General features: G+C 42.8%; 1 protein-coding gene across 1 annotated transcript; it reads right to left on the bottom strand.

The window, feature by feature from the left end:
* Nucleotides 1-36: 36 nt before the first annotated feature.
* Nucleotides 37-15,918, bottom strand: LOC120054876 (phosphatidylinositol 4,5-bisphosphate 3-kinase catalytic subunit alpha isoform). The gene is made up of 21 exons (XM_039002578.1): nucleotides 15,847-15,918; nucleotides 14,954-15,070; nucleotides 13,568-13,967; nucleotides 13,258-13,467; nucleotides 12,763-13,013; nucleotides 12,398-12,643; nucleotides 12,113-12,198; nucleotides 11,833-11,938; nucleotides 6,946-7,098; nucleotides 6,713-6,847; nucleotides 6,455-6,579; nucleotides 6,287-6,368; nucleotides 5,987-6,151; nucleotides 5,760-5,863; nucleotides 5,478-5,649; nucleotides 5,151-5,257; nucleotides 4,637-4,758; nucleotides 4,247-4,496; nucleotides 4,019-4,136; nucleotides 3,766-3,917; nucleotides 37-3,397 (listed from the first exon to the last, which is right to left on the bottom strand). Exons 3-21 carry the CDS (start codon nucleotides 13,917-13,919, stop codon nucleotides 3,127-3,129), a joined length of 3,207 nt encoding a protein of 1,068 aa, XP_038858506.1. The 5' UTR covers nucleotides 13,920-13,967; nucleotides 14,954-15,070; nucleotides 15,847-15,918; the 3' UTR covers nucleotides 37-3,126.
* Nucleotides 15,919-19,706: the final 3,788 nt, after the last annotated feature.

The raw sequence follows: 19,706 nt of genomic DNA, 5'->3' as shown, positions 1-19,706 counted from the left end.
TTCTGTAAAGCAACATACTATCCACAAAAGCAAGTACTTACTGTAACTGAGAAGTTTATTTGTACATTGTCACGTAACACAAATAATTGTAGTCAGTCTGGATACAATGTAAGTATTTAACTTAGAAGCAAACAGAAACAAAGAATACTGTATTTGATAATGCAGGTACAGTATGTCATGGGTTAGAGGTTGGATTATTATTAGTTGTTCCTAGTGCCAAACTTTCTTTATAGCTGCTTAGCAGAATAAATAAAAGTATATTATTTTAACAAACTCATGCAGGATGGCTGTGTAATAATACAATCATAGTAGCTTTGTTGATAGTAATGACAAAATATGAAAAATACAATTCAATATGTCTATAAACCTGTATTAAATGAAGAGATTTAACTACTCCAGATGTTTCAGTAAAACAAAAGATGACACTTGAACCTTTTCTTAAATAACAAATTGTTTACATCATTTACACATTAAATTGGTTATTTCCTTTTACATCATCGTATGGCCCAAGTCAACACGTATTTTAGAATCTCCAACTGTAGAGAGACTTGTAAGATGACCAAATGTTAACATTCACAATCGGTATGGATTTGCCTGTGCTAACCCTCAGTGCTATATACCAAATGGCTATGACAGCTTTGTTTTCAACATACAAACATGGTTCAGAACAATTACATTTCAAGTAAAACTTTTGAAGCTGAAATATGAAAAGTTCTCTTTTCTAACAAATGATGTTTCAAGTACAGCATCACAATATCTTCCCTGGTGCTGTTCAGCAAGTGGAAAAGGTTTACAAAGCATTTACCACACTCACTGTATTACATTGACATTATGAATGGGCTTTTAAATGGGTCCAGCCCAAGAAAATCTATAACCTGTACAGACCCATACTAATGCACACACACAAGTTAATACAACCATGCAATTAATGGCATTTGAAGAGCTAACAAAAGGCTGGTGACTACTATAAGCGTCTAATGCATCTGACAAATCTCAGATAGAAAGGGATACTATTGCTTATGCTTAAAAAAGACCTGCACTCAAACTACTGTAGGACCAAAGGCGTTAAAAAAGTGCAAAATCCACCTGCATCAGCAACTGTCCATCTCTATACCAGTTGATTGGTTTACTGCATAAGGGAACAACATGTTTTCAAAACAAGACTACTCCCATATCATGAATGCATATGAAGTCTGGAATACCACCACAATAGTATACTTTTGAGAACCTCATTCCCAGGCTATATCTTTAGGAGGAAAGGTCTACTTTTGAGACAACATTTGCAAACATAGGCATTTATAATGCAGTCTGAAGCCATGTCAAGTATATTACCTCTAGGGTATTAGAAATATTAATTGTTGTATTTGAGAGTTAGAATTCTGAAATACTAAGCAGGCGCAAGTGTCCCTCATTTTTTTCTGGTGGTTTAAAGCACAGTTTACAATCTAAACACCAAAATCCTATAACCTCTGGTCACAACACTTGTTCACTACATGCCCTTTTCCTCATAACATAACTGATACATATAGGCAAATATATGCATGCGTTAGTCTTTCTATGGTAATGCAGATAACCATTGAGCGATTCACACAACATTAGAGACTTAACTTTGGCTTTCATTGAATCAACAAAAAATATTAGAGAAGGGAAAACAAAAGTGCGTATATTTTCTTGATCAGTTTCTGAGAAATCTGTTCTGGTTGGGGAAAATCTGCCATAAAGAGACACTTCTTTAAATGCCACCTTATTTCTCAACAGCATATATCACAGAGTTACGCTTGAGAATACAGGGTTTTTACCCCAAAACGAATGTCCTTCATTTGAAAGGGGTTTGGACTTTGATAAGCCATTATGGAATGGAAACCTTTCCCACAGCTCCTATTCAGAGTTGCCTAGGTCCAACTATTATCAAAAGGTTTACTCTAAGAACACAATAGTAAACAAGGGGCGCATCATAATAAAGAATAAACAGAGGGGTCCACTCCACACAGAGAGAGGGAGGGGTGCCCACACAAACAACGCTGACTAGTTGCCTTGGGACAGCCTTACTGATCAGACTTCATCCACTTTCCAACGTGTACAAATAGTCTTATGTTCACATACTGTACTGCTGATTCTCCCCATGCCAACACATAGCACTAACATTCGTATAGTTCACAATCCAACTGCACTACTGACATGCATGATGAAAGCATCAGTTACATGAGGTGACTATATCTGTCTAGCTTAATGCACTTCTCAACATTCATTATGATGACGTCTCACTGAGCAACAGAGGTATTTTACCATTACCTCCAAGACACAAGAGGGAGAAATCCAGCCCTTGTTCATTGTACGTCAACTACATTAAGGCTTCATTTTTAAACTGCAAGGTTTTCTTGACAGTGCATTCATTACTTTCTGTACTGCTGTACTTTATCATAGTATCACAGGCTGGGCCCACAGTGTGTGTGTGTGTGTGTGTGTGTGTGTGTGTGTGTATAAACATGTAGAGGTATACATGTATAGGTGTCTAAAAATATACTGTATATATAACCTGCTGTTACTGCTAAATATGATGCCAAAGGAGTATGACAATGGATTTAAAAACTGTAGTGCCAGAAATGACCAGCCAGTAGAGCTATTGGCCACAATGTAACACTTCAAGGTGCTACCTTTCAGGGGATTATCTTTTTTTTTTTTTTTTACAACAGGTGGAGTAGGCTGCACATCTAAAAATGACTCAATTCATAAAGTTTTTTTCTGGGATGTTCCGTGCATATTCAAAAGGCATTTATGCTACAGGAAGACATCTATACACGTGACCCTGTAAAGGGGACGGCAAACTCTTCTCTTTTACAAAAAGGAAAGGAACGAGAGAAGATTTATATTCGAAGAGAAAAGCACACACAAAAGGTTAAAAAAATATTACAGGCAAAAAAAACTACCATTTTAGACAAGGCGAGTTAGTTGGTAAGTTTCTGCAGGGAAAACCAAAACAGTAAAAAAAAACGAAAATCACTCTGGATTGTTAAGTGCTCGATAGGATAGTCGAGCATCACCCATTAGTTCATGAGGTTTGGATGTTCCACTCACAGCTGGCTGGTGTGTCTGGCCGGGCAGGGCTGGTGGATGTCCTGCCTGGACTTAGTTAAGCGCGTGCTGGCGGATGGTGTGGAAAATCCAGTCCATCTTGGTGGTCCAGCCGCCATGGTGGGCGTCGTTCATTTGCTTCATGAAGTAGTCCAGGGCCTCCTGCTCAGTCTTGTCCAGGGCCAGGGTTTTACGGATGTAGGCAATGTCATCGAAGGACTGCAGCTCGGGCATCCCGGAGCCCAGCATCATGGAGAACAGGTTGATGAAGAGGTTGGCATGCTGACGAATGGCCAAGTAGGCCTTATAGCACATCTCCTGAAATCTGAGACCGAATAGGAGAAAGGGAAAATGCATAAGAATCAGTATATACCATTCCCATTGTTCCCTCAATTCTCTATAGCCTCAAAATAAGCCTTTGAAAGCATACATTTGGCCATTGAAATATATAGTCTTGGCTGGACATGATCGATTTAGCAGTACATTTGTTAAAGCAGAAGTATGGGAGAGGGTCTGGAAAATTGGCAGACAGTAGCCTATCAAACACCCAGGGAGACAGAGCACACATTGTTATATAATAGCTGTCTACTGTGTAGACACCAGCTGTCTGCCAACTCCACAGCCTTTACATTCAACACTAGACAGACATCCACAGATGTGTCCTTTCACACAAGGGAAAACGAAGATGGCTACCTCTCAAACTCTCTGGTCTTCGTGCACTCCTGGGTCCCTTTGCTGATCACAATCAAGAAGTCTTGAGTTAGGACAAACGGAACTCGCTCTCGCTTGTAGCCAAATTTCTTTTTCTTGTGATCCAGAAAATGGCCAAAATCTATGTGAAAAAGCTGCAAAACATCCCAGATTAGCATATGAAAGATAAGATAACACATAGCATTTGCAAAAAATATGTATCATGACAATATCTTGTTGATAACTCAGGTCCTACCTGCCCATCATCCTTCACCATTATGTTACTGTTGTGTCTGTCACCGATGCCTAGGATGAAGGTCGCCACGCAATACCCAGCACAGGATCGCGTAAACAAGTCAACGGCAAGGTCATACCTACAGACAGAGTTACGTCAAATCTGAGCCGTGAGACACTATGGTATACATTTTTCAAACCAAAGAAATAGTGGAGGAAAGTGCCCACACAACATATACAGTTTACTCACATCTCTCCCTTGTTCTTGTCTTTGAGCCACTGGTGTAGTGTTGAGCTGTTGAACTGTAGCGCCCCCTTCAAGCCACCTTTACACTGGATCTGCATGATGGTGTGAGAGCTCCGCACCACCTCGATCAGCCCCACACAGTCACCTAAAGACATGCAGCCGTACGGCAACATCCTGAGGTCTAGACCCTGGTTCTGCCAAATGTTCTCCATGATTCTGATGATCTGAAGTGTTAGCATGTCCTGTCGCAGGTCTGAAACAAACATGTCATATTCAGTGGTCCATGGCAGGATTTAAATACATTCCATCTGTCCAAACTAATCAAGTAGAACTTTACAAGGTAAAGCTATTGTTTAGAACGCAGTTTGATTATAAAACTCGACTCAGACTCACCGTCTCCGTTTTTGAATATGATCTCATTGTTCTGAAAGAGGAGCTCGGACATGATGTCAGGGTTTTCCCAGTTGAGCCACAGTGGTCTTTTGGCAGATGACATGATTCTGCACTCCTCAAGCCTGGGCATTTTACCATGAGGAATACATGCCAACAATGGGAGTCATCACAAGGGGCAAGCTACATTAGTTTCATTGATCAATTGCATGAACTGTGTTAGAATGCAAATGGTCTGCACTGAGGGGCCCAGTGGCTGAGCACATTAGTTGACAATCGGTTTACAATAACATTTCACATGTTCATGCATGAGCAGAACGTTATGATGGGGAAATAGAATGCTTACATTCTCTCTATCTCCTCTCTCTTAGGTCAAATTAATGTAAAATTACCACTAGGGACACTAAAGAGCGATTGCTGGCCTTTGCAAACAGAGTGTCCCATCTACAGTTTCAATAGTGTCCATGTTCAGGCATTGGGTGAGTAAGGTATAGGAGTTCCAATGTGGCGTGCCCACCGTATGTTTCCCAGCTGGTGTGCAGGGTTGAGGGGGGAGGTGAAATTCTGCAGGGCGTCCATGTAGTCTGGCCTCCTCATCTGCTCCACCAGAAACTTCATCTGCACCTGCAGGACCACACAGAGCAGGCTGTAATGAAGATAAAGCCTCCAATAGAAATGTGAAGCTTAGTTCTCTCTACATTAGGTAAACGAAGCCACTGATGTCAGTTTCGTAAGACAAACAGAAACGTGGAACAGTAAGCTGAAACAGCAGAGATTCTCTAACAGATCATCATGTTGGACAATAAGCATGGGTGTATTGGAGAGAGAGGGAATGCTGGGTTACTTTCTGAGTCTCGTCCTTCTTCTCCTGTTTGAGAATGTCAGTGAGGTTGATGAGTTTCTCCATGGCCTCCACTTGTCTGCTCAGGTGCTTCAGGTACATGCCACACGCCCGGCAGTAGGACTCCAGCAGCAGGCCGAACCGCTGACTCACCGTCTTATTGTGCATCTCGGACCTAGCGCACATAGTGGACAGCGAAAGAGGATGAGTTAAAAGGCATTTGCAGTCAGTCAACTCTGTGAAAATAATGTAATTTACTCTGTAAAGTAACTCGAAATCACTCACTTTAAGTGCCAGAAAAAGAAGTGTCCTATCCTTTGGTTAGTCAAGGCCTTTTTCAGTAGAAATCGTACCAGTGGGTTATCAAGGTACTGCTCATATTTCAGAACCTGACAAGAGTGTATGGAGATGAGCCAGTAAATTATGACATTTTATATTTGACAACAGTCCAAACAATCAAAGAAATGTGAGAGGAAGTCACTTTCTGGACACCAAAGCCAAATAAATCCTACCTGGACCAACTGAATGAGGTACTGAGAGAGTTTATCGTCGGTCAAGTACTTCTCAAGGCACCGAACAGCAAAGTCACGGATCATTGGGTCTGGATAGTTACAATCCAGCAGCTCCATGGCTTGCTCTGGTTTTATTGCTGGCCAATCCTTCAGAAGGCAATACATCTAAGAGCAAGAAAAACAACAGTCACGTCACCACTGCAGCAGTGCTGCAGCAGAAAATGATACAATTCCCACAAGAGTTTCAGAAAATGCTCTCTTGAAAAAAATGTCTCAGTAATTAAAAAAAAAATATGTCACCTGTGCTACTTCATCTCTGGAGTTCCACTTCACAGCCAGCAGGATCTTGGGCAGGATTTCAGGTATATTTACACAGTAGTGCCTGATGAGTAAGAGAGACAGTAGACATGTTAGTCAAGGCCTCTAGAAGTTTAAGTATGATGGTGACAGAGCTAGTTATGACTGTACCTGTGCCTCCAGAGGAAGTCCTTCTCCTGCTCTGTGATCTCAGACAGGGGGTCTCGGTTGCACACCTGTCTCAGCTGCTCGTTATCACTGTCCGTTAAGGCATGGTCTCGCGCCACTCTGTTACTCTGCAGGGGATCAGACGTCACACCAACAACCATATATGGAGTCATTATTTAGCAAGGAAACCTTAGACCGTCTTAATAAATGGTTTGTAATGATTTGAGTTACAACTGTATATATATCCATGTATGCCATTACCTGGCCTGACTGGCAGTAGTTGAAACCTAGCTCCCTGGATATGGTCCAGTTAGCATGTCCCTCCACGGTGGTCATGTCTGGGAACTTGACAGGACTGCTGAAGTAGTCAAACTCCAGCTCTAGACAAGGAGTTTCCTGTGTGTGTGGAGGAGAGGCATTATACTGTAAACCCTGATGATAAGGACCACAGAAACACAGACTGGTCATGTTAACATGCTAACTAACATGTTTACCTTGTTGGGGTTGGAGCCTGTGACTCCGATGGGGTTGAGTAGGTCCTCCAGGCCGTGGGGTACAGGCCACAGGTTCAGAGCCATTTTACCAGAGACCAGGGTGTGAGTGTAGTCAAACAGGTTGACGTTCCCCCACGCCAGTGGACAGTGCTCCTGAGTAGAGGATCACAGCCAAAGGGTGGCATTGGTTATTTACACAAATTGTGAATGGCCATCCTTCCACAGACAACAGTGAATACATAGACAGGGCTCTAACTCCTCTAGCTCCACAATGAAATAGGGTGCAGGCCAGGCAGCAGGCTGTTAGCCAACCTGCCAGCTTAGTGGAGTCTGCCACTAGGATAGTCAGTGTAGTCAGCTCAGCCATCCCCATTGAGACTGTGTCTGTGCCTCGACCTAGGTTGGGCAAAACTAAACATGGCGGTGTTCGCCTTAGCAATCTCATTAGGATAAAGACCTCCTCCATTCCTGCCATTATTGAAAGAGATCGTGATACCTCACATCTCAAAATAGGGTTACTTAATGTTAGATCCCTCACTTCAAAGGCAGTTATAGTCAATGAACTAATCACTGATCATAATCTTGATGTGATTGGCCTGACTGAAACATGGCTTAAGCCTGATGAATTTACTGTGTTAAATGAGGCCTCACCTCCTGGTTACACTAGTGACCATATCCCCCGTGCATCCCGCAAAGGCGGAGGTGTTGCTAACATTTACGATAGCAAAATTCAATTAAAAAAAAAAAAAAATGACGTTTGTCTTTTGAGCTTCTAGTCATGAAATCTATGCAGCCTACTCAATCACTTTTTATAGCTACTGTTTACAGGCCTCCTGGGCCATATACAGCGTTCCTCTCTGAGTTCCCTGAATTCCTATCGGACCTTGTAGTCATAGCAGATCATATTCAAATTTTTGGTGATTTTAATATTCATATGGAGAAGTCCACAGACCCACTCCAAAAGGCTTTCGGAGCCATCATCGATTCAGTGGGTTTTGTCCAACATGTCTCTGGACCTACTCACTGCCACAGTCATACTCTGGACCTAGTTTTGTCCCATGGAATAAATGTTGTAGATCTTAATGTTTTTCCTCATAATCCTGGACTATCGGACCACCATTTTATTACGTTTGCAATCGCAACAAATAATCTGCTCAGACCCCAACCAAGGAGCATCAAAAGTCGTGCTATAAATTCTCAGACAACACAAAAATTCCTTGATGCCCTTCCAGACTCCTTCTGCCTACCCAAGGACGTCAGAGGACAAAAATCAGTTAACCACCTAACTGAGGAACTCAATTTAACCTTGCGCAATACCCTAGATGCAGTTGCACCCCTAAAAACGAAAAACATTTGTCATAAGAAACTAGCTCCCTGGTATACAGAAAATACCCGAGCTCTGAAGCAAGCTTCCAGAAAATTGGAACGGAAATGGCGCCACACCAAACTGGAAGTCTTCCGACTAGCTTGGAAAGACAGTACCGTGCAGTATCGAAGAGCCCTCACTGCTGCTCGATCATCCTACTTTTCCAACTTAATTGAGGAAAATAAGAACAATCCAAAATTTATTTTTGATACTGTTGCAAAGCTAACTAAAAAGCAGCATTCCCCAAGAGAGGATGGCTTTCACTTCAGCAAGTAATAAATTCATGAACTTCTTTTGAGGAAAAGATCATGATCATTAGAAAGCAAATTACGGACTCCTCTTTAAATCTGCGTATTCCTCCAGGGCTTAGCTGTCCTGGATCTGCACAGCTCTGCCAGGGCCTGGGATCGGGAGAGACACTTAAGTGTTTTAGTACTATATCTCTTGACACAATGATGAAAATAATCATGGCCTCTAAACCTTCAAGCTGCATACTGGATCCTATTCCAACTAAACTACTGAAAGAGCTGCTTCATGTGCTTGGCCCTCCTATGTTGAACATAATAAACGGCTCTCTATCCACCGGATGTGTACCAAACTCACTAAAAGTGGCAGTAATAAAGCCTCTCTTGAAAAAGCCAAACCTTGACCCGGAAAATATGAAAAACTATCGGCCTATATCGAATCTTCCATTCCTCTCAAAAATGTTAGAAAAAGCTGTTGCACAGCAACTCACTGCCTTCCTGAAGACAAACAATGTATACGAAATGCTTCAGTCTGGTTTTAGACCCCATCATAGCACTGAGACTGCACTTGTGAAGGTGGTAAATGACCTTTTAATGGCGTCAGACCGAGGATCTGCATCTGTCCTCGTGCTACTAGACCTTAGTGCTGCCTTTGACACCATCGATCACCACATTCTTTTGGAGAGACTGGAAACCCAAATTGGTCTACACGGACAAGTTCTGGCCTGGTTTAGATCTTATCTGTCGGAAAGATATCAGTTTGTCTCTGTGAATGGTTTGTCCTCTGACAAATCAACTGTACATTTCGGTGTTCCTCAAGGTTCCGTTTTAGGACCACTATTGTTTTCACTATATATTGTACCTCTTGGGGATGTTATTCGAAAACATAAAGTTAACTTTCCCTGCTATGCGGATGACACACAGCTGTACATTTCAATGAAACATGGTGAAGCCCCAAAATTGCCCTCGCTAGAAGCCTGTGTTTCAGACATAAGGAAGTGGATGGCTGAAAACTTTCTACTTTTAAACTCGGACAAAACAGAGATGCTTGTTCTAGGTCCCAAGAAACAAAGAGATCTTCTGTTAAATCTGACAATTAATCTTGATGGTTGTAAAGTCGTCTCAAATAAAACTGTGAAGGACCTCGGTGTTACTCTTGACCCTGATCTCTCTTTTGACGAAGATATCAAGACTGTTTCAAGGACAGCTTTTTTCCATCTACGTAACATTGCAAAAACCAGAAATTTTCTGTCCAAAAATGATGCAGAAAAATGTATCCATGCATTTGTTACTTCTAGGTTAGACTACTGCAATGCTCTACTTTCCGGCTACCCGGATAAAGCACTAAATAAACTTCAGTTAGTGCTAAATACGGCTGCTAGAATCCTGACTAGAACCAATAAATTTGATCATATTACTCCAGTGCTAGCTTCCCTACACTGGCTTCCTGTTAAGGCAAGGGCTGATTTCAAGGTTTTACTGTTAACCTATTACATGGGCTTGCTCCTACCTATCTTTCCGAGTTGGTCCTGCCGTACATACCTACACGTACGCTACGGTCACAAGACGCAGGCCTCCTAATTGTCCCTAGAATTTCTAAGCAAACAGCTGGAGGCAGGGCTTTCTCCTATAGATCTCCATTTTTATGGAACGGTCTGCCTACCCATGTGAGAGACGCAGACTCGGTCTCAACCTTTAAGTCTTTACTGAAGACTTATCTCTTCAGTAGGTCATATGATTGAGTGTAGTCTGGCCCAGGAGTGTGAAGGTGAACGGAAAGGCTCTGGAGCAACGAACCGCCCTTGCTGTCTCTGCCTGGCCGGTTCCCCTCTCTCCACTGGGATTCTCTGCCTCTAACCCTATTACAGGGGCTGGGTCACTGGCTTACTGGTGCTCTTTCATGCCGTCCCTAGGAGGGGTGCGTCACTTGAGTGGGTTGAGTTACTGACGTGATCTTCCTGTCTGGGTTGGCGCCCCCCCTTGGTTTGTGCTGTGGTGGAGATCTTTGTGGGCTATACTCGGCCTTGTCTCAGGATTGTAAGTTGGTGGTTGAAGATATCCCTCTAGTGGTGCGGGGGCTGTGCTTTGGCAAAGTGGGTGGGGTTATATCCTTCCTGTTTGGCCCTGTCCGGGGGTATCATCGGATGGGGCCACAGTGTCTCCTGACCCCTCCGGTTTCAGCCTCCAGTATTTATGCTGCAGTAGTTTATGTGTCGGGGGGCTAGGGTCAGTTGGTTATATCTGGAGTACTTCTCCTGTCTTATCCAGTGTCCTGTGTGAATTTAAGTATGCTCTCTCTAATTCTCTCCTTCTCTCTTTCTTTCTCTCTCTCGGAGAACCTGAGCCCTAGGACCATACGTCAGGACTACCGGGTATGATGACTCCTTGCTGTCCCCAGGGTACCTGGCCTTGCTGCTGTTCCAGTTTCAACTGTTCTGCCTGCGGTTATGGAACCCCTACCTGTCCCAGACCTGCTGTTTTCAACTCTAAATGATCGGCTATGAAAAGCCAACTGACATTTATTCCTGATTATTATTTGACCATGCTTGTCACTTATGAACATTTTGAACATCTTGGCCATGTTCTGTTATAATCTCCACCCGGCACAGCCAGAAGAGGACTGGCCACCCCTCATAGCCTGGTTCCTCTCTAGGTTTCTTCCTAGGTTTTGGCCTTTCTAGGGAGTTTTTCCTCGCCACCGTGCTTCTACACCTGCATTGCTTGCTGTTTGGGGTTTTAGGCTGGGTTTCTGTACAGCACTTCGAGATATTAGCTGATGTACGAAGGGCTATATAAAATAAACTTGATTTGATTTTGATTTGAATACAGGCTTGAGGGAATTTTATATGGGGTACTTGTGTAACTAACACAAACATCCTAATTGCCCCTTGGGGATTAAAAGTCATACTGAATTGAATTTAAAAGATTAGTAGGCAAGGAAACAGACTTTGTTTTAGTTCAGTTAATTGGCTTCAAGCTGTACAGTAGGTTGCTCACAAAGGACGGCCTTTAGAGGCATTTATCTCTAATTCATCATGGGCACGAAAACCCATCTCCCCGACCTTTAGGTGACATCACTCAGCCCAGGTGTCGGTTACAGTCTTCATACCTACGTTACACAGCCACGATCTCTCCATGCCACAAGTCGATAAGTAATTCAACATCCACAGAGGACACCTCAGGCAATTCAGGTAAGACCTTTGAACACTGTTCTAGCCAGTGTGTATAATTTATATCATTAAAGGTCTGGGGTGTCCGATTAAATTGAGTGCTTACCTCCTTCGCCCCTTTCCTGCCTTTCACAGAGCAGATGGAGAGACAGAGGCGGGCCGCCCGGGGGATGTCGGGAATGTACATGTCGTAGGTCAGCCACTCGTTCCACCTGGGAGACAAGCACAGCCACAGTGAATCACCCTGAACCCATTACAAGTGTTAATATCACAGATCAATACACACCCTCCTCCCCCATTACCATGGGATAAATAGTAACAATATGATGTCTTTTGATGAGCGAGATACTGTCTGTGACACCATGTGTGTTGTGTGTCTGTAATACCTGGGATTAGAGCATGGCACACGCTGCGTGTTCACATTGTCACACATCTGCTCCCCTCCATGGTAGATGCCGGTTCGCACATAAATCTACATGGACAACAGGAAGAAGACACCAAAAACCCCTGAAAACCACCAGCAGTAGCAGCATGACAGACATTCACGCCAAGGAGTCTTACAGAAAATTAATTACTGAAAAGTGGCTATAAGAGGAGTTGAGGGCTAGCCAAGCATAGAAACAGAAAATCAATGTGAAAAAGTTTATCTAAAACAATAACCATTGAAGTACCTTATCTATATCCCGAATGTTCACATTGACGTATGTGGCACAGAGCACTCGTATCCGCAGGGTTCCGTTGATGGTCCACAGAGACTTGGTGGAGGACTCTCCGTTCATGTACGGGGTGGCGGTGGAGATGCGCCGGGCGTACGAGGGCATGGTGAAGTTGTCCATGGGTAACTGAGAATAAAGGCTATCCTTCGCCATCAGCATGAGGTTGGGCATCCTGCCAAGCATGATGCAACTCCTCACATACTGAAAGGGAAAAGGAATAGGATTAAGATACATGATTAAGCAATATAGACCTGAGTCAGAACTAATGTTAGGCTTCAATGTGTATGCATTGGTTACATGCACACTAGGGCCCAACAAACCTTATATTGACTCAGGGGGCATTTCTCCAGGAGGTACTCGTCACAGCCGCACACCTTGAGGATGTACTTGCCCTGGTACTCCTGCACACACATCTTGAGTTGTTCAGGGGACAACAGCATGCTCCTGGTCTTCTTCCTGATGGCCTCAGCTATCACCTGTTCTGGCACACAATCATGGTTGATCTTCAGGGTGTATTTCTGCTTGTCATTGTTGGGTGAGACAATCACCCAGATCACTACAATGATTTGACCTATAAAATAAGCCACAGAAAAGAGAATAATCAGAACATTACTCCACACAGGCTGAGAACAAACTTGAAATAGATTATCATGAAAAGGAATTAGGATCATTTTGTTTGTTGCTTATTAAAGTGTCAGCCTATGTGTTGACAAAGTAGAAAAGGTTGTTGTTTGACACCCACTAAATGTGCCTTAGGCATCTTGCAGCATCTTGACATTACATTGCTTGATTTTAATTAATACAACAATGCCTACCTTTGTCCAGTTTGCCATGGATGTGCTTTGGAAGTTCTTGTGTCGATTCAACATTGGGAGGGTAGACATATAAAGCCCGACTATGGGGTCCATTGGCGTCTCGGAGTTCTACTGAATCCTTACAGACGTTAAGAATATTCCTCCTGAAGTCCTGCACCTCAGGGTCCTTTACTAAGTCAAACTCGCAAACAGGCATACCAATTGCGAATCCTAAAACAAAAGAAACTCACTTACTGATACTGTATGTTTTGGAAGAAAAATGTAAGCATGTTGTTACTCTACAAAGAGGAGGATAGTAATTAAGTCTTACCAATTTCTCTGTTCAGAATTTTCTCCTCTCGGTTACCAACCGGTTCGATGACCTTCAGAAAAGGCTGAAAGAGCCTGAGATCACATAGTCTCCTAGTTTCATCGTAGAACTCCTCTCGCTCTGCCTCCTGCGTAACACTGACAAATATGTAAGAGGTCTCCTCCTGTAGTAGGTGATGCAGGGGGTACTTCCTGGCCTCCTTGAACACTTCATGTTTGATGGTGATGAGCGTAGCCTCACGGAGGCACTCGAGGGTCAGGATCATCCCGTTTGGCAACAAGCAGTCCACAAAGATCCGGGGGGGCATCAAATGGATGCCCCATAATTCACCAGAAGAAGGCCTAGGAGGCATTTCTGTAGTCCTCACACACAAAGTTAATAGAAAATAGTTCCTTATCTCCTGAAGTGGAAAAGAGTAACAGTGCATTAGAATTATATGAAAACAAACATCATACAGTAGACTATATCCAGTCCCACCTCTTGCTGTCGTGTGACTGTAGAGTTAATAATAATTAATAATAATTTGGTGGGCGCTTAAATTTGTCCTATTTCACACATGTACAAGTGTGTATTAATAGACATGTGAATAGTAATTATTTATTTATTTTTGCATATCCCACTCTCCCCAAGACACCTTGTCAGCTCAGGGATTTGAACTTGAGACCTTTAGCTTACTGGCCCAACACTCTAACCACTAGTCTACCTGCCACCCTAAGACCCTCCTGCCCTCTCACCCCTACTGGACAGAATAAGAACTAGCCACGATTCACCAGTGGAAACTGACCCATCAAAACACTACACCTAATGACAAACTAGCCTATGTTATCATAACTGTGATGATAAATCATGTTTATTTCTATTTCTATGTCCATGATGATCTAGCCTACTCAGTCAGTCACATGACAGACAGAAGTGCTTCTGTCTCCGGGAGTCAAGTTATTTCTCCTCCACATACAGCGAGAGCCAACGACATTTGTGACCAAATACCAGAGTTTCCCCTTTCCCTGAGAGTGCAACAACATGTAGCCCTATGCTATACAAGGCACTTAACTTTTTCTGCTATCACTGTCTAACATCATTAATGTCAGTAAACATGCAGCTAACAATAACAACTAGGAAAACAGTCATGGTCTGTTCAATATGAAAGGCATCCAGTCTTGTCATCAGGATGTAAGGCAAATGAGGAAGCTTCTTCAAACAGGATGTGGAGAAAGGAAACACTAAACCTAGTTTATTTGAATACAGAAACATGTATGGCTGAGAAAATAGACGGAACATATAGAAACTCAGTACCACACTTTATCTACCTAATGTGGACTCATTAACAAAGGGGGAATAAATATGAATATTTGATTGACAAATTGACAAATCAATGTTGCTTCCTACCTTAAAAGAGCTGGTCTTAACTTGTGTTAAAACCCTCACCCTTCATGTTTCAGATCATCTGATCTCCAGTGTTGTTTTCTGCTGATTGGTAGGTACCTCTCAGCACAGTGCCATTCTCTGAAGACAGAGAGAGAGGAAGCATGAGACTCGTTATCACAAAAAGCTCAACAGTAAACCAAACTCTGTGATACAACCTCTCAACAAATGTAACTAGCTCGAGCAAGAAAACCATGCAGCAAGGAGTGGGTGGGTGTGTGTAGCCAAAGGGGAGATAAATAACGCTTCAATCATTCATGTAGCAAATTTCACTAACGTCTACCCTGGTGTTAGGTCCATGATGAGACTGTTATTATTCTGTAACAAATCAATTTATAGCATACCGTTACTTAAAGCTGTGCAGCAATCTATAGTTAGTTAGCTTCCATCATTTCATTTTTGTTAGCTAGCTAGATACTGTGATTGGTATAGTAGTTATAATCACGACTGTAATTACAGTATGACTATTAACCATATAACTAGCTAGATCATATAGAAATAACGTTAGTTAAATTTTAAGTCCAGTGTCCACATTGTCTCCGATTGTAAAACGTCTATTATTTTTAGTCATAGATATAACTAATATAAAAATGTAAAGAATTGACATAAGAAACACTCGTTAGGTAACGTTATAGCTAGCTTCTAGCTAACGTTAGTTGGCATTCACAAGAGACATTTGCTGACGTTCCAAATCATAATCTGTTTTGATATTAACTAACCAACAACATAACGTTAGCTAACATTAGCTAGGCTCCTGTCGGTCTGGTTATGGTCAGCCATTTTTCATTTAAATCTAAATATATCTAGCTATTTTACTAAGAATGTAGCTATTATTAGTTAAATGCGAGAACGCTTACCAAGACATGTCTACGATATGACCTCGTTGGCTAACAGCTCGCGCTAGCTAGCTTCCAACACCTTCTCATGCTTGGTTCCAGCGGGTGTTCCAGTGGGTGTTCCGCGGCGCAAGCTGTGTTCATTCGATCATGCAGCGCCAGGCTTTAGGCTACCTACGATTTGACAGCAGATTTCGCTATAGCAACCATGATGAATTTTGTGTTTTATTTTTAAACAGTCTACAATTTTACCATAGCTATCGGTTGCAATGAAATTGCATTATCAAAAATAAGATACACACACATGGAGCCTACCAATCATGTTTTGCTCAAATGTATTAGCTTCAATTATATAACGGCCAGTCAGTAAAACATTTACATTTGTTACCAGCTGCAACGATCATGCACTGGGGGATTTTGGTAGCAAATTGGTTTACAGGAGTAGCTGTCCCGCGAGTTTTGATGAGTTTGACGAGAGTAGGCTACAACCTCAAACCATAATATAGAAAATAGCTAATAAAATTATCTATGTTAGTTATTTAAAAATATATGTTTTATTGCATGAACATTTGGTTTTGATAGCATTTTGCCACTTGTAAGTGTTCAACTGTATAGATATTATGACGATGAGCCATTGCAATAAACCATGCGGTCAAGCTACCCGACTCTCGGAATTGAATGACCAAGCTAGCCGCGACTGAATCTGTGCGCCTGCTACTCCATGAATGGCGAAATGGACACATCAAATAGGCTAGACTAGTCGAGTTCACAATCTTTGTGGATTATTGAAGACCAAGGCCCATACTACCGTTATACTGAGTATAAAGCATTGTCAGTATGGCATGCCAATGACACCAAAACGTAATTCAAATATATCCTCCAGATCCAATGAGTTCCGTGTGATATCAGATCGGTAAATGTAGTGTAGTGGCGCATACTAATTCGGACACGGATAGCTTGACCGTGGATTTCCGAGAGTCGCATAGCTTGAATGCAGTAAATGGACTGTACCAACAAGAGAAGAATACACTCACAAACATGTTTTTCAAAGACCCACCTTTTCCTAAAAGTTTTACATATGTTGTTACTATTGTCTGGGGGTTTGATTATGATAGGCTTTAGTCTACTAAAATGTAGCCATTTATTTTTTTGCATAGTGTATATCCCCCACACCTCTCTGCTCGTGACACTGAAAACCCACCCCTCTTCTCTGGTGAAAGCAAGGTAGGCTGCTGGATTCTCAGCTGGTTCGAAGTTGGCCAGTATGCAATGATGGCGTTACATGTCAACAATAGAGATGCTTACTATCAGAGTGCCGATTATTACAGAAATTCTCAGCCTTTGAACTATGGGGATAGCAGCTATTATTTTTCCCGATTACCAGGTAAGAAAAGGGTCTCATTCATTGCTGTCAGCGACCGTGACACTGCGAATTGATGGATGCATATTTGCAGCCTCAGCTACAGTGCAACAACCAGTGCTGATTGAAGGGGGTTTATCCAAACGGCATCTTGGTATTATAGGTTGTAGTAGGCTATACAGATATAAATACATTTGGTTGAGGTTGAGCCTACTCATTGATTGGAAGAGATTCGACCAACAACAGCCATGTTGAAATTACATCTGAAATAAGAGGTATCGTAGGTTTCTGATCAATTCAACCCCAAAGATATGCGAACCTAAGTTAGTTAATTTGTTATATCCACAGCACCCTCTGTGCTTCTTCCAGTGAAGGTGTGATGCGGTGGACAGCTGTTTCATGTAAAATCAACTAAAGTGATAATAGTCAGATCAGTGGGTGTAGAATTACAGTATGGTCTGCTTGTTTAGAGGGATGAGCATGGTCTTTATTGACAGTCTCTGTTCCCAAATCTTGAAATGGAATTCTGTCTACTCTTGTCATAGCACAAGCTCCTTGACACAACATGCTGTGTGTACATTATTCACATCATGATGATTAGTTTATTAATCAAATGCACAGGGTCACAGATGTAATTGCAGGGTACAGTGACATTCTTAAGCTCCGAGCTCCAACAGTGCAGGCCAAAAATGTAACAATAATATAATAATAATAATGTATACATATTTACAACTGTAACAATGATAAATGTCCATTGGGGGTTGGGGCAGGGTGAATGTCTGTTTGGGAAGTGGGGAGTGATGAAAGCGGGGAGAACAGGCCCTGGCTCGGGTGGCTGAGGTCCTTGATGATCTTCTTGGCCTTCCTGTGACACTTGGTGTTGTAGGTGTCCTGGAGGGCAGGCAGTGTGCACCCAATGGTGCGTTCGGCTGAGCGTACAACCCTCGGTAGAGCCTTGCAGTCAGCGGCGGTGGAGTTGCCATACCAGGCTGTGATGCAGCCTGACAGTATGCTCTCGATGGTGCTCCTGTAGAACACTGTGTGGGCCCTCTGGGACAGGCCGAATTTCTTCAACCTCCTGAAGTTGAAGAGTCACTTTTGTGCCTTCACCACAGTGTCTGTGTGGTTTGACCATTTCAGCTCCTCTGAGATGTGTACGGCGAGAAAATTTACGCGGTTGACCGCCCTGTTGATGAGGATAGGGGTGTGCCCAGCCGGGTTCCTCCTGGAGTCCACAATCAGCTCCTTTGTTTTGCTGACATTGGGGGAGAGGTTGTTTACCTGGTACCACACCGTCAGAGTGCCTACCTCCTCTCTGTAGGCCGTCGCATCATTGTTGGTAATCAGGCCTACTACTGTCATGTCGTCAGCGAACTTGATGATGGAGTTGATGGTGATGGTGCTTATGCTGATAATAATTATGATGAATAACAGCTTGGGTCTGGACTTGAGTTTACCTTGTTATCCAGCAATGTTGTCTTAAGTAATTAAACCTGTTATAGATTGCATACTCTGTCTGTTGTAATGAGATACAATGACATTGTCCCCTGAAATAGGTTGACAGATCTTAGTCTGATAGGTTGACATCCTTGGTGATGTTATAAATGTTTGATAAGCAGCCTCATTGTGTGCTTTACCCTGATTTGCTGTAGCTTTATTGGTAAAAATATATATATTGATAGATTGATAATTTAGCGTTGTTGTCACGATCGTCTTTGGGTGAGAGATTGGACCAAGGCGCAGCGTGTGGAAAGTACATCTTCTTTTATTCAGAAGAGGGAAAAAAACACGAAACAAACACTATACAACTAAACAAACAAAATAACAAACTGACGACCGTGAAGCTATAATAACAAAATGGTGCTGACACTGACCATTACATACTGACATAGACAATTACCCACAAAAAGCTAAAGCCTATGGTTGCCTTAAATATGGCTCCCAATCAGAGACAACAATAACCAGCTGTCTCTAATTGAGACCCAATTCAGGCAACCATAGACTTTCCTAGACACCTACACTGAACACTAAACCATCTCCTCTACTAAACCCCCTAAACCATACAACACCCTAGACAATACAAAAAACACACAAACTTCCCCATGTCACACCCTGACCTAACTAAAATAATAATGAAAACAAAGATAACTAAGGCCAGGGTGTGACATAACCCCCCCCTTAAGGTGCGAACTCCGGGCGCACCAGCATAAAGTCTAGGGGAGGGTCTGGGTGGGCGTCTGTCCACGGTGGCGGCTCTGGCACTGGTCGTGGTCCCCACCCCACCATAGTCACTACCCGCTTTCTTAACCCCACTGGAATAAGGGGCAGCACCGGACTAAGTGGCAGCACCGGACTAAGGGGCAGCACCGGACTAAGGGGCAGCACCGGACTAAGGGGCAGCACCGGACTAAGGGGCAGCACCGGACTAAGGGGCAGCACCGGGATAAGGGGCAGCACCGGGATAAGGGGCAGCACCGGGATAAGGGGCAGCACCAGGATAAGGGGCAGCTCCGGACTGAGG

The sequence above is a fragment of the Salvelinus namaycush genome, chromosome 10, assembly GCF_016432855.1.
Source record: "Salvelinus namaycush isolate Seneca chromosome 10, SaNama_1.0, whole genome shotgun sequence".
Classification (NCBI taxonomy): domain Eukaryota; kingdom Metazoa; phylum Chordata; class Actinopteri; order Salmoniformes; family Salmonidae; genus Salvelinus; species Salvelinus namaycush.
This window is presented reverse-complemented; position numbering and strand designations above follow the sequence as displayed.